We start from the raw sequence: 15,078 nt of genomic DNA, 5'->3' as shown, positions 1-15,078 counted from the left end.
TAACTTAAGTTTTTCTTTTTTTTTACTTGTGTTTGTATTTTCTTTTTTCCTTGTGTGTGCAATAAATTTATTTAATAATAATAATAATTATTGAGTAACAAACTTCCAAACACATAAACATTCGCATTCATATTAATAATCCTTATTGAGTATGTTATATGGTTTCACCATTGTGTTTGCATATAAAATGAAAATCAACTATTGCAATCAACGTAACGTAGCTGAATTAAAAACTATTATTTTAAACGCATACCTAATATATACTCGAGCTTTTCTCTAAGTAACTTAAATGTTTTAATGTGCTGGGCAAGGTCTCTTTAGAGTTTATTGTTTCATTCACCAACTCATTGAGGGCTGGCATATGCAATATTTCTTGTATCGTCTAGCGTAAGATGGTATGTATGTGATGTGATACATACTACCCGTATAAATGCGTATTATTTATTTGAAATTCGGTGCTTTACCCACTGTGCGATATCACTTAATGAATTCTCATTTTAAAATAATTTGAATAAAAAAACGCTTCATCAGTTAGCTGTTAATAATGGAGAAAAATACAGAGATTCATAATATTAATAGTAATGTAAATAATTCCTACAGAAGATTTGTATCAATAAATAAACACTAAGAGAGACACTGTGACATTATTTAATTGTCAAAGGAACTTGGACGCTATAATCTAAAGATATTCGTAAAATTACATCGATTTTTTATTTAGCATTATTTGTGAATTTTTATTTAATATTTAATTCCTTAGCTTCTATCTCTATGCCATAATATAGTTCGCGAGATATATTTGTTTATTGCAGAACACTAAGTGATTTTTACATACAAATAAGCCCTTTAAAAACGTAGTTGTTTTAACCAAGATTGAATGATGTCTGACTGGGCGTTTCTATCCTTCTTAATAAAAAAAGTTTTTGAAATCATACGGATAAATGTGTTTTCTTTTAATATATTAAATTAAAACAGGAATGTTAATCATGTTTTTTTTTTTGTTTCAGATACATTAACATTATTATGGCGATATTAAGCCGCTATGGGACACGGTAGTGCAATGAAGGTACGTTTTAAATACATATATATATATAACATACGATATACGAAAATGAAAGATATTTAGTCTATGCGAGCCAAGCTTCGAGCATATTTCGCTAATTAATAAATTTACATTCAATTATTTAGTTTATCAATAATAATCGGCAACATCAACTTAATAAATACTTTTTTTCAAAAAAATAAGTAGGCAGAAGGGTAAATGGGAAATCTTGTGGTAAGTGGTCACCACCGCCCATAGACATTGGTGCTATAAGAAATATTAACCGTTTCTTGCACCACCAAAGTTTTACCAACCTTGAGAACTAAGATTTTGTACCAGGCTCACTCACCCTTCAAACCGGAACACAACGATTCTGAGTATTACTGCTTAGCGACAGAATATTTGATAAATGGGTGGTATCTATCCATATGGGCTTGCATAAAGCCCAAAATAAAGCCAGTACTTGTACTGCTATATTATAGTGAGGGAAAGTTTAGAGAATTTTATTATGATAATTCACAATGAATTCGTGTATCGATCACTTAGGCTATGTTTTAAAGTAGTCTGCTGCTTTCTTTTTTATTAATTAGTAAGACTTTAGTAATAATTAGTAAGACGGATAAGTGGATTATTATGTTGTGAGTGATGAGTTTTACACGTACATATTTTACATGTAATATAATTAATTACTAATATAAGTATTTTAGTGGGGTTTAAAACCCCCCTTAATGTGCCCCTGGCCACGGTATAGGTCACGGTAACGGTGCGACGGTGGGTGCTAAGAATCCGCGGGTTGCGGCAGTAAGCTCGGGATGCTTGGCGTTCTATGGGGGAGGCATTCATCGAGCAGTGGACGGTGATAAGCTGAGAGTATAAATAATATAAATATTTTATAATACTGTCAATACGCTGTTAAAAATAGGATTTAAAATATTTATTCCGGCCTATCAGTAGATACACTGCTTTATTCATCTATAAAGTACTACAATGTTGCGTTAAATTATATGTAATGTTATTTTGTTTTATCAATCGCTTAGCACAAATCAATGTATAAAAACATCCTAAAATAAATTCAATTTAAAACATTCTTAATCTATATAAGTTGTTATTCATATTTTAATAAATAAAACAGCGAAACTATTAATGAAATAAAAATAATAAAACCATTTCGAATTGTTTTATAACAGTAACAACGGATATTCACAAAACCGAGCAATGGGATTAATTTATTTTTAAAAAGTTTGCGAGTCCAACGCTTGTCAACTTTTCACATGCATTTTTTTATTTTAACGTTTGTAACTAAGAATTTATGTTTTCATTTATTTTGTTATTTAATGAATGTGAATTAATAAATAGCAAAATGGAAACAATCGATTAGCACCAAATATAAATAATAATCGCGGCCTTACTTACTAATAAACGTTGTATAGCGGGTGAAGAGGTGCATACGTTATCATCATCATTATCATCATCACCTAGCTACAGGGCGCATGTATAGTAATAATGTCCTCCAGAACGATTTCGGCCATGGCGGCCAATTTCAAGAGAGATTAGCCAACTACGCAGGAGATATTATAGTGCACAAGTGTGTGCGCAAACAAAGGCGCACTCTCTATTCCCAAACTCTCATAATTCGATGGGATGGCAATCCAACACGACCGGAAAGAGTTCAGGTGCAGAACCAACGGCTTTACGTGCTTTCCGAGGCACGAGGACACACTTCCAACTTCCAGACTCCGGGCTGCTACTGAGAATTTTCTGACAGAAAAACCCAATAACTTTTTATTGGCCCTTGGGAATTGAACTCGGGACCTCCGGGTCTGTGGCCTGACATCAAGTCACTAGAACAACGTATCATGGGCGCACGTATTAAAGCTTACTAATTATTTGCTTACATTATTCTGTCCTCAGTAATTTGACATTTGAATAAAGAAGAAAAAAAGTGTCTGCGCGCACTCATCATCATCAACACAAAGTTGATGGTGATAAGTGCGCCAACACAACTACTCTCTATCTTTCACGCTCATAAACCGATGACATCGCAAATCAGGATATTTTACTTGTTTATCGAAAAGCAAGAGATTGTTAATTCTCAGAAATGCATCTGAGATTTTTTAAACATTTAACATAAAACATTAAACTTGGAATTATCTTTATTATAAAGTATGACGATTGACCGTTGTAAAACCATCTTCGTTGTTCATGTATAAATTGTATTTAAAAGACTTAAACAAGCCTCATTTGTCTGTTAAGATTACGAAAATGAAAAAAAAAAGAATATGTAATTAAAAAGTCGTAACGGTTTTAGTGTCGACTTCCTCATTTAAGTTGAAATCCCGTCATGGTATTTAAGCTAGTTACTCGTAACTGGCACTTTTCCAACATGCACAAAGGAAATATATATTCTATTATTTCTTTTTTAAATCTCTACAATGAGCCTGGATACTAACAATGCCACAGCTATACAGTAATCCTATTAAATACATGCTAAGAACAAATTAATATGGTCTCTTTGTGAATTAAGTCATTTATGTAATGCAGCGTCGTTTTAGATTCGTATCATTATAAATAATTATGTAACGAATTTTGGTTAACTTTAATATCCGACTAAACTAATGTCATTTACATTTTTTGTATTTAATAAAATCCTATGCTATTTACAATAGTTGATTTCAATATCATACGAAAATTCATATTTTACAATCTTGCATTTGAATCTGTTCACCAAAACCAAGTCAATTAATTATAAGCTGACATCGAAAACAGTCTGTAGTTTTAAAGTTGCAGGTTATGCAATATACACACTCGTAAATCAAAATAAGATCGGTATCTTTCCTATAAGAAATTTATGTTAACGATTTAGTTAGCGGTAATAATATTGATATGATTTGAACTTTATGATATGAATTTTAAATTGATAGTGCAAACTAATTCGTTGAAGAAGATCGCTTTTTTGATAAACCTCTTTATTTTTTTAGGTAAATGTTCTAAGAAATAATTCCATTCTAATTTTATATCGATGAGTTTCATTAGTCTCCTTTGCCCTTATGCTGCTTATAAATAATGAATATTATATAAAATACAAGCCAAGGTGGCCTAGTGGTTAGAACGCGTGAATCTTAACCGATGATCCGATGATGATGAACTGATGATGATCGTGGGTTCAAACCCGGGCAAACACCACTGAATTTTCATGTTCTTAATTTGTGATTATAATTCATCTCGTACTTGACACTTGATGTGTCTAATTTTATTGAAATTATGTCACATGTGTATTCTACCAACCCGCATTGGAGTAGCATGGTGAATAAGCTCTAAACCTTCTCCTCAAAAAGGGACAGGAGGCCTTAGCCCAGCAGTGGGACATTAACATGCTGTTACTATACTGTACTATAAAATACAAATAAAGGAATAAAAATATTTCTATTTCAGTCTCAGGTCATTGAATAGCATAGCTTTGTGTCTTTCAAAACAAACAAACAAATTGTAAAGAATTTAGTTTACGTATTAAGATAATAAATATCAAAAAGACTAGCAAATTTCTAGTTATAAAAAATATAGACTTGTACCGCTTTTGAATAGATCCAAGAAACACTAAAGTCAAATGAAATATTTATATTAAAAATGATATTTTAAGTCTTTGAAAGGCTAGATAGCATTTTCAACTCATCTTATAAAGTAAAGGCGCTGCAAAAGTGATTTACGTAAACTATCCTTCGGATATGAAACGGCTTTTACGAAGCACTTTACTAAACTAGCCGTATTTCTCTTTCGAACCCGCTTATCTAGAGCCATCGATGGACGTTAAAGCAAAGTTAAATGGAGATGAAAATCAACGACGGCTTGCCTCATTTCTGGGTCAAGCACAATTCCTAAACTACTTGATCGAGTAGTTTAATCTGAAAACAGTTCTGATTTATTTCTATTCTAAATGCCTAACTAAATAGCAATCTGTAAGCGATCGCTGTGACCTGAAATTAATTAAGCGTTTAATTTTGTTTAAATTTGATTTGATTGATGATAGATTGAAAATTGAAAGCGTCACGTGGTTGTTTGTTGGTATAGTTAAGTGCAGCTTAGTCAAATTAAATTTTAATTTTATAGTTAGATTATTAAGTAAGGAGCAAAAACCTTTTTCAATTTCAATCATGAATATTGCTTGCCTTTTTATAATTATAAATTTTGTAAATAGTTGATTTAAAATTATAATTTAAGTAATTAAATCGAAACTAGATGCTTTGTAATATATCTGGTTGAAAATAAGTTCAAGTTGTTAAATATTATGTAGTAAATAATAAGCTGAAAGGAATAAACTAAAGTTTGAGAGTTTTTAAATGAATGAAGGAATAGTTTTGAAATTGTATATAATAATTTTGATATTACATATTGACTGTACCAGAAAATTTTTATTGGCGAAATTTTCGCCCTGTATTATAAGATAATACGTGACTATAATAGAAAATACATGGATGTGTAAGTATGTATATAACGGCAAAATTGTCGTGACAGTTGATTTCAGCCTAGTTCTTATTCAGCCGCAACTTCTAGTAGTCTAGTGACTGCTTCAAAATGTCTAATTCCTCTATATTTATATAAAGAAAAAACAAAAGGTAATATTCACGTTTTATCTTTTTGTTTTAACTATGTAAAAAAAATTGTATGAACCTTTCTTTAAACCTTAAAGCCTCGATTCTCACCGAGAGCGACATTATCGCGATGTAAAACGGAAATTTAACGACAATCCTGAAGGTGCTGTCGAATATTCCGGCTATTACATGGGTTTAGGGTTACTTCACACGGAGATTTACGTTTCTTTATCACCTGTTATATTGTAAATATAATTACAAATTTTTTACAAAACACTATAGTTAATCGTTCACGTGTTTTTTTTGAAGAGCCTAATAGAGGCTTCATACTAGATGGATATTGTAAAAGCCAACTGTAATGTTCACCATTTTAACTCACAGCGTAAGATCTAAATTACAAATTGGATGAACTATATTATATTTAAGATATCAACTCACTGTACATACATACCATCTTCACGTCGTAACATTTGATATGTTTCATATTCCCTTGCTCCGCGATATTCGTATAATTTACTAATTAATATAAATGTAGGTGTCTCTCTTCTGCACGAACTAAGGCTTGGCTTGGTGGAGTCTACTTATTTTCACAGCATAGGTCCCAAGTTCAAAATTGAAGTTGTTAGTGGAAAGCTGAGCCGAGACAGATAATAGCAAAAATTCGTTTTGTTCGATTCGTGTTTTTTGTTTTAAAATGACAAGCTTGTATGATTGTCACACTATTGCATTTAAATAAATGAATGTGTTCACAGAAAATTCGATCAAGAGACGGAGTAAGTTGTTAGATTTTTTATAAAAATAAATCATAATAGACTTTAAGCCGTAAATATGATTTATATCAGAGGTTTTTTATTACATTAACAGAATAACAAGTCATTTTATCAGTTTTCAAAGATTAATTTCTATAAAGAAAATATCCCTATTTATATTTAAGGATTAATTGGTTAAACATATTTTGTATTTAAAATAATAATATGAATTTAAAAAAAGTAAGAATTTACAGAAAACCAAACAAACCTTCAGGGCTATAATTGATGAGAGGCTTTAAAACGTCTAAACTTGCCCATATTTGATGACACGTAATTTGTTTCATAATATTATATGATGTTTTTTCATTATAAAATTAATAATAAAACAATGTTATAATTCACTGTTATGTCTAATAAAAGTGGAAAAATAATAACATTCAGGCGCTTACAATTTTTTGATGGCGAAAAATATTACAATGGCGTAAAAAATTACAAATGAAGGCCTGTAAACAAAAGAAGCGAGATGTTAGCACATTTAATACGACACCAAGAAAAACTTCGTTACAAATATAATGGACGACAAAATTGAAGAAAGTCGAAAAGAAAGAAGAGCAAATTTGATATTTTTTAACCAATCAAAAAAGGTCCAAGGCGTATCGTGTTAGTTAAAGTAACGGGAGGATAAGATACGCAATGTTTTAAGAGAGTAGGTATCAATAATTGCTTTTTGTTCATATTTACAATTATATCTCCCTGAATACATGTCAAATATATTCTATTTTTATTTTTTAAGTTAAGCTTCTTAAGCCACAATAAAAAAAGAATTTTGAGGTCATTTGAATGACTATTATTTATCGATCGCAATAGCTTATATCGTAATCAATTGAACACTACAAAAAGTTAGCTGAATTTAATTGGAATAGGTTTAAGCTGTGTTATGAAAATCTTGTGTGCAATAAATATATATATTTATATGACTGCCTCGTTGGTCTAGTGGCTTAATGTAAGGCCGCAGAACCGGAGGTCCTGGGTTCAATTCCCAGGTCGGGCCAATAAAAAGTTATTGGAGTCTGGAAGTTGGAAGTGTGTATACTACCGTGCCTCGGAAAGCACGTAAAGCCGTTGGTCCTGCGTCTGAACTCTTTCCGGTCGTGTCGGGTTGCCGTCCCATCGGATTATGAGAGTTAGGGAATAGAGAGTGCAGCTATGTTTGCGCACACACTTGTGCACTATAATATCTCCTGCGTAGTTGGTTAATCTCTCTTGAGATTGGCCGCCGTAGCCGAAATCGGTCTGGAGGACATTATTATTATTCTATATATATTTATTACATAAAAGAATTGATCTTCCGAACAAAGCGGGGAGCTAAAAGCTAATATTAATAACATATAACGTAATTATTACTATGGCAACATCTATATAGCGGAATAATGAATGATTTGACGTCATAATGAAAGAAATAAAGCAATCTATCCGCATCCGTATCCATTAGCTGCGACACAAAGGCCGATGACAAAATGTCTTGAGACAAAAGAGGCAACGAAGAACCGTTGAAGAGTATCAAGACTTAATGCTTTTTCACATTAAAAGAACAGTAGAAAGGGCTTTTGTAACCTACAATCCTTTTGTAGTTTCTTTCGCGATACAATATATTCGTTTAAATAATTAAATTTAATTGTCTTTACATTTAAAGTTGTCTATAACTATTTGTTCGAGTTTATTTATGGATATACTGTATAACGTCATTTTTGTCTTCATCTTTCCTTAAAGTTTTCGGAATATATTCAGTCTGTATATTGATCACGTATTGCGTAGTACTATATTGAGTTCGCATCAAATACCTTATATTAGTGTGTTCTTTGCACAGGAAAATATAGACAGTTTAAAAAAATGCTTTTTTATTTGTTCTTAAATTTTATCTTACAATTTTACTTTATATAGGGCTTTGTGCATGCCCGTCTGGGTAAGTACCACCCACTCATTAGATATTCTACCGTCAGCAGTACTTAGTATTATTGTGTTACGGTTTGAAGGATGAGTGAGCGGGTGTAACTACAAGCATCAAGGCAATAATGTAAATGCAATGTAAGGGATGATTAATATTTCTTACACCACCAATTTAAATGCGCGGTGGTGACAACTTACCCTCAGGTAGCCCATATCTTTGTCCACTTAACTATTTCATAAGAAAGGAAATATTAATGCGGATTAATATATAAAGTTATGTCCACAGTACAATTAGAATTGTATGCATTCTCGTCTACGTTATTACAGTCATATCTAACTCTATTTCCGAGCAACAATGTAATGTTATGTAGTCCAAAATGGAATAGTAACAATATCTTACTAAGGCCGATAGATAAGATTTTGTAACATAGACGGATCGAATTCTTCCTTTATTCAATTTAGAATATTACACTAACTTATTGACAAACAAAATAAAAATAAAATCAATGATTCGCAAAATATAATAAAAAGACCTGAAAAGAAATTCTGCAATATTTGTGTAAACTTTATAATTTTTATTATAAGATGGAAATAACCTACTTTACTAAAGAAAGCTTCTCCTCTCCATTGCTGATTGCTTAGTGTAGCATTTTTATATGTGACAGAATTTCGTCCGACAATCATGTAACTGACATGAGTGTCTGATGTAAGATAATTTTCTTCAACTAAATAAAACAATTAAAAATTGTAATTCTTGCCCAGATTTTAATGTGGCATGTATAGCATGTATTTTTTTTAATTGTCGACCTTCTTGTACATAACATTATGTCAAAAATATGAGACGCGAAAAGAAACAAAATTCTAAAGCAATTATTCTCTTTAGTTTGTTAAGTTAAACATTGCATTCTACTAAGAATCTGCTGAAGACAACTAAATCATTATGAACTGCACAAACGTAATACTATCAAAGTATTTGCTGACGTCTTTGAAACCGAGAGAGTTGTCTCATTAACACGAGGCCACGAGGCGCTCAATTAGTCACTAAGAAATAGTTAAGGACTCGATTACCGGAGCTGGTGTTCGTAACTTGTTAGTATTTAATTAAAATATCCTACAAGCTTTTTAAATTGATCTTTTAATCTCAATTTAATTTTCTTATCAAAAACAGATATTTAAGTTTTCCCTTAATTAATTAACTTATGTTACTGTAATAATTAAATTTTGAACATTTAAACATTTGTGATATTAAATATCGAATGTCTTGTTTATTTCTGTTGTTATGGTTTTAGTATTATGCTTAATAGTTTGTTAAGATTGACAAGCTTAGATAGCTTAGACTGCTACTTAAAGAAAAGAATCTTCGCGTTTATTTTTTTTACAATTTTATCATTTACAATAAAATAAAAACATTTTAAAAAAGATGTATCTTTTTCGTGCAACAAACTCGAAGTGCATTAAGAAACATAAGTAACGTTACGAAGCGCGATGACAAAATATCTCAAGTGAAGACAAAGACGCGCCAAGGCCGACTAGACTACTTTAACATCTTAATGTACTCTATCACCGAACAATACAAAGCACTACTCACTTTTATTAACAGCGATGGTATATTTTTTTCAAGTTCAGTATACTTTTTTTTTTAAAGACGTAGAAAGACAGCCACGTGATAAACTGATGATAAGTGTTCACCACCGCCCATTGACGCTCTAAGATATATTAACTATTCCTTACATCGCAATACCAACCTTTGGAACTAAGATGTTGTCTCCTGCGTCTGTAACTTCACTGGCTCACTCACTCTTCGAATCAGCATACAATGGTAAATACTGTGATAGTCTGACTATTCATTAAATATTCTTGCGTCAAAGAGCAATCCTTTGTATTTTAGTGTTTCAGTTTCAAGTATTAGCCAGCGTAAACAATCTTCGTAACCGTGGGCATTTTGAAATTCTTAAAAACGATATTTCTTAAAGTAGGGATTAATTTAAATCATCTGCACTAATATTTTAAAATAAAAAAACGTGTATTCAAAGATTAGTGGATCATATTTTTCAAAAAACGGTATTGTTTAATAATATGTTACTGATTTGACCATTGTCAATGTCAATAAAATAAAATAAAAAAAATAAAAAATAAATTGTAGTATATTCGGAGTTGTAAACACTGTGACATCGTTTGTAATTGTAATGATGGTACGGGGACAGCCACGTATTTGATACTAGGTATTGTGGATAGTTCAGTTTTTCATTCGAACACCAACTGGGTCACTCGTCCAAAAGGATTTGCTAGTTTATCGAGGTTATTTTGTAAACAGTATATACTCGTGATTTTGTGAGTGATTGTTATTACGCCATGAATCCTGTATTACCTAACTAAGGTGGTGATGATGGGGCTATCGCTCAGCTTATGTGCAATTGTAGCTACAGCGATTTGTACTAATACCTACAAGGTATATCGAAAAAAATATGTGTATTTGTGATGTCTTTGGCATCGTAGTTCCTAAGCGTTTGAACTATGTTTGTTTTGTTTTCTTTTTTTGTTTGAAATGTGACTATTGAAGTAAATTTATTCAGCTGCTTAAAAATCAACAGCACTTTTCTTGTAGTTAAATAATATGATTTAAAATTAATTATCTTGTGAGGTCAATGATATTATCACGGTATCTCTGACCTAATGCTGCAGCAACATCTGGAATCAGTATAATTAAAAGATTAGGCGCAGGACCAACACTTTACATGATTTCCAAGGAACGGGAGCATACACTCTTCCAACTTCAAGACTCCGGGCTGACAGTCCGACCTCGAGAGGACCTCGGGATCTGCGCCTTATATCTAACCACTAGACCAACGAAGAGTCACCCGTGAATTCTTTCATTGAATAGTCTCAATTAAAAGTTTACAGATTTGCAAAAAATATTTTTAAAAGAATTTTTGAGTCAGCTGATTTTTTTTAATTTAAAGTTTTAGTTATCACTGCCTGATAGCATCCCACTAATTATTTAAACGATATAAAGCTTTAAAAATATGTATAATAAATTGACCGAACACGAGCGCATTGGTGATGTAAGCGCCGGTTAACATTTCTTACAATGCCAATGTCTATGGGCGTTGTCCACCTTCCTATTCTATAAAAAAAACTATCTTAGAGCCTAAAAATGTTTATCAATTTTAACGATATTCAACAATCAAATATATATATTAAAGTATACTAAGACGATGTTGTCCTCATAAGAATCATCTCGTGCTCAGCGGAGAAGGGAAGTATCGTTGAAAACACTCCAACAAATCCACTAAATCCTAAGCTTCAAATCTTCTCCGCTAGAGTTGAAAGGGGTCAGTACTATAACTATCATAATACCGAGATTGACTTCGAAGTTTCCATGTTGCATTTGAAAATAGAACAGCGCGTCGTAATCACCTATCACAATTTTTTTCTATCTTCCTCTCGTCTTACACTTTTCACTTCTTATATTCAATTATCTTTAATAAGATTATATTCTATCTGCATTAGAGGTGAAATATACACTGATGCCTTTAAAACAAACAAACACTATTTTCATATTATCTAACAATGATATTTAATAAAACTGCATTTTGACTTTGTAATAAGAAAAATAGTTAAATGATTTAAAAAATATCTGAACATTGCTAAATTTGGATGATCTATAAAGATATAATGTTAATATTCCATGGTAGTTTCAGAATGTTAACACGGTATTCGGTTGTTAGCACGTTGATATTACATACGGTTTAGGCATGCGACATTACTAACTCACTAAATCTTCGTTAAGCGTGGGACGACATATGGTTTCGACCCCTGGCGGGTGGTCGCTGGCTAGAATCATAATAATATATGGGATATGAACATATTGCTACCAGCTGAATGTAATTTAATATTTTAGATGAAAATTATACGAACGGAATATTCAATTGTTATAAAAATCTACTACATAATGTTAATTATGTAATGGTACAACAATATATAATTAAGTTAAATGTAATATTCTAAAATATGTATTACGACAGATATATACTGGTGGTAGGGCTTTGTGCAAGCTCGTCTGGGTAGGTACCACCCACTCATCAGATATTCTACCGTAAAACAGCAATACTTGATATTGTTGTGTTCCGGTTTGAAGGGTGAGTGAGCCAGTGTAATTACAGGCACAAGGGACATAAAATCTTAGTTCCCAAGGTTGGTGGCGCATTGGATATGTAAGCGATGGTTGACATTTCTTACAATGCCAATGTCTAAGAGCGTTGGTGACCACTTACCATCAGGTGGCCCATATGCTCGTCCGCCTTCCTATTCTATAAAAAAAAAAAAAATATATAAAACCTAATTATATTAGAATTCTATATATTGAATTATATAAACAATAACTGCTTATACAATTTCCAAGAAAACGTATTTGTCATAAATATGTCAAGCGTTTTGGACTTTTATATAGTATAGTTATATTGTAGGAGACTTAATAGGAACACTAATTGCCTAGTTTGTTTAGCGGGTCAGGTCAATAAAAAGTTATTGCGTTTTTTCCGTTGAAAAAGTAATTACCCGGAGTTTTGAGGGAGAGAAAGAAATGATATGTAGCAATTATAGATTTTAAACGGGTCTTATAAATTTTTAATTAACACTAAGAATATGAATTGGTCACTCATATTAAAGCGAAAAATGGAAAAAAAATATTTTAATCAAATACGCTGCATATCTATTCTATTATTATAAATGCGATAGCTAATATGTCTGATTGTTATGCTTTCACGGCTAAATCGCTGAACTGATTTTGATAAAATTTGCTTTGCAACAAGCTTGACCCTCAAAGAAAGGCATTGGCTACTTTACTGTCAACCAACCTCTGCCCACCCTCCAACACATTGGCGAAAACGAGTACTTTATATACTTTACTTATTATTTACATCATATACTTTATACTAGCAATTTTGTATCATCGCCTTTAGATCGAATAAATTTAAAGCAACCACTATTTTGAAATATATGTTCTACCAATAAACATAAACTCCAAGCTTATTGATCGTCTCTATAATCAGATCTATATATTGAATAATATGCCTTAGTCAGTAATATTTTATAACAATTTCTTTATTTATAGGTAAATTAAAATGTTAATAATAATATTGTTTAGCATTAGAACAACTCGCAACTTGATGGTATCTACAACAGAAACGTCTAATATATTCTTACAATAAGAATATTTACGGCCTTACTTACAAAGGTTAAACATTGTTTCGCTCTTTCTGTCATAATTGATTTGACATTCGAAAGAAGAAGACATAGCATCGTATAACTAATCACCAGCTTAATAACCTTTATAAATGATGTCGTAAGTTTTTATATCATATATCGGTGGATTCAAAGTTCAAAGCAATACTCGTTTACGTTCTATCATTCAGCTATTTACGATACGCAATATACGTTCTGTTATTGCCTAAGTTACTTGTAACGGAACAGATTTGTGCGAGGTTATGACACAATATTATTTATAGCAATATAAAGTTGACTTTCTTTTAAAATGATATTTTATCAGTTTCTAAATGTAAGTTAGACGGACAGATGATACTTTATTGTACATCCCATCAAACGTTTGGAGCATTTAACACAATAATTTCCTGCACTTCAAGCGAGTGTTAAAAGTATTTTGTTTTTTGTACGGTTAATCTAAGTTGCAGATTTTTATAATAACGCAATAATGCAATAACGCTGCGTTATCCAATAAATACAAACTTCAAACGCCAATTAGGAAAACAGTGTTAGATTATCATTTAAAAGAGAAATGATATGCTTAATAAAATACAGGAAGAAATAAGGATTACACTTGCGTAATTTTAGTAGGAATAGGAAGAAAATAAAGCAAATGCCGTAATGATTTATTGAATTTAATAAGGCAAGAACAAAGAAGAGTATATTTATGTCCAGAAATTTTGTCGGTCTTCTATAAAATGCAGTAAATTTAAAGTAAAAAATCTATTTTCTACTCAATTTTAAAGTACAATTTGGATTGCCAATTACAATGACTTGCAACTTGCCAGGATTAACTCAGTTGGTGGATTGTTGTTAAGTCATGATTAGGGGCAGATGCTGCGGAAGGTATGCGTCGTTTCAGCATAAAGGAGCATGACCAAAAATGTATGGATCTTAGTCCAAATATCCACCACTAACGAGATCTATATCATAAAATAGTCTACTAAATAGTAAGTCATTATAACCAGGCCGTAACAAAACATATACAGTTTATGCGAAAAATATCGTTAATATATACGCATATACGAATGTTATGTCATACCGCCCGCCCGGTGACGCTGTCGGCAGCACAGCTTGTCAACAGCAACAAGTCCTTTTGAAAAAAATATTGCTTAGTGTCCGTCCTGTGTTAGGTTTTCGCTGAAATAGATTTTAATCAACGGCTTGAAAGAAAGAAAATACAATGCGTGTTTCAAGTACCTGGTACTAGTAATAGATACTCAGATAAAAAACCGATTGTATTAGTGCTCTAGCTCATTATTTGCTAAGTGCCAAAGAAATAAAAATAGTGTTATCTTCAATCAAAAATAGTGTTTTGCGCGGGGTTATCGATGAACCATCATTAGCGCAGCATTAAGAGTAACTATCTGCGCACATTTAAAATGGATTGAAATAATTAGAAAAGCAAAAAAATCGAAAATTTTTGGTATGATTATTTTTTATAGTCATAACTTTACTGACAGCTTATTTTTTTTCTCATGCTAAAAGTTGCTCT

General features: G+C 31.7%; 1 protein-coding gene across 1 annotated transcript in view; it reads left to right on the top strand.

Annotated features, from left to right (window-relative positions):
- Positions 1-1,003: 1,003 nt before the first annotated feature.
- Positions 1,004-15,078, top strand: part of LOC126772801 (suppressor of lurcher protein 1) — a 216,313-nt gene continuing 202,238 nt past the window's right edge. The window contains exon 1 of the mRNA XM_050493387.1: positions 1,004-1,063. Coding sequence (XP_050349344.1) covers positions 1,040-1,063 — 24 coding nt within the window. The 5' untranslated portion in view covers positions 1,004-1,039. The remainder of the gene's footprint in view (positions 1,064-15,078) is intronic.

The sequence above is a fragment of the Nymphalis io genome, chromosome 13, assembly GCF_905147045.1.
Source record: "Nymphalis io chromosome 13, ilAglIoxx1.1, whole genome shotgun sequence".
Taxonomy (NCBI): Eukaryota; Metazoa; Arthropoda; class Insecta; order Lepidoptera; family Nymphalidae; genus Nymphalis; species Nymphalis io.
This window is presented reverse-complemented; position numbering and strand designations above follow the sequence as displayed.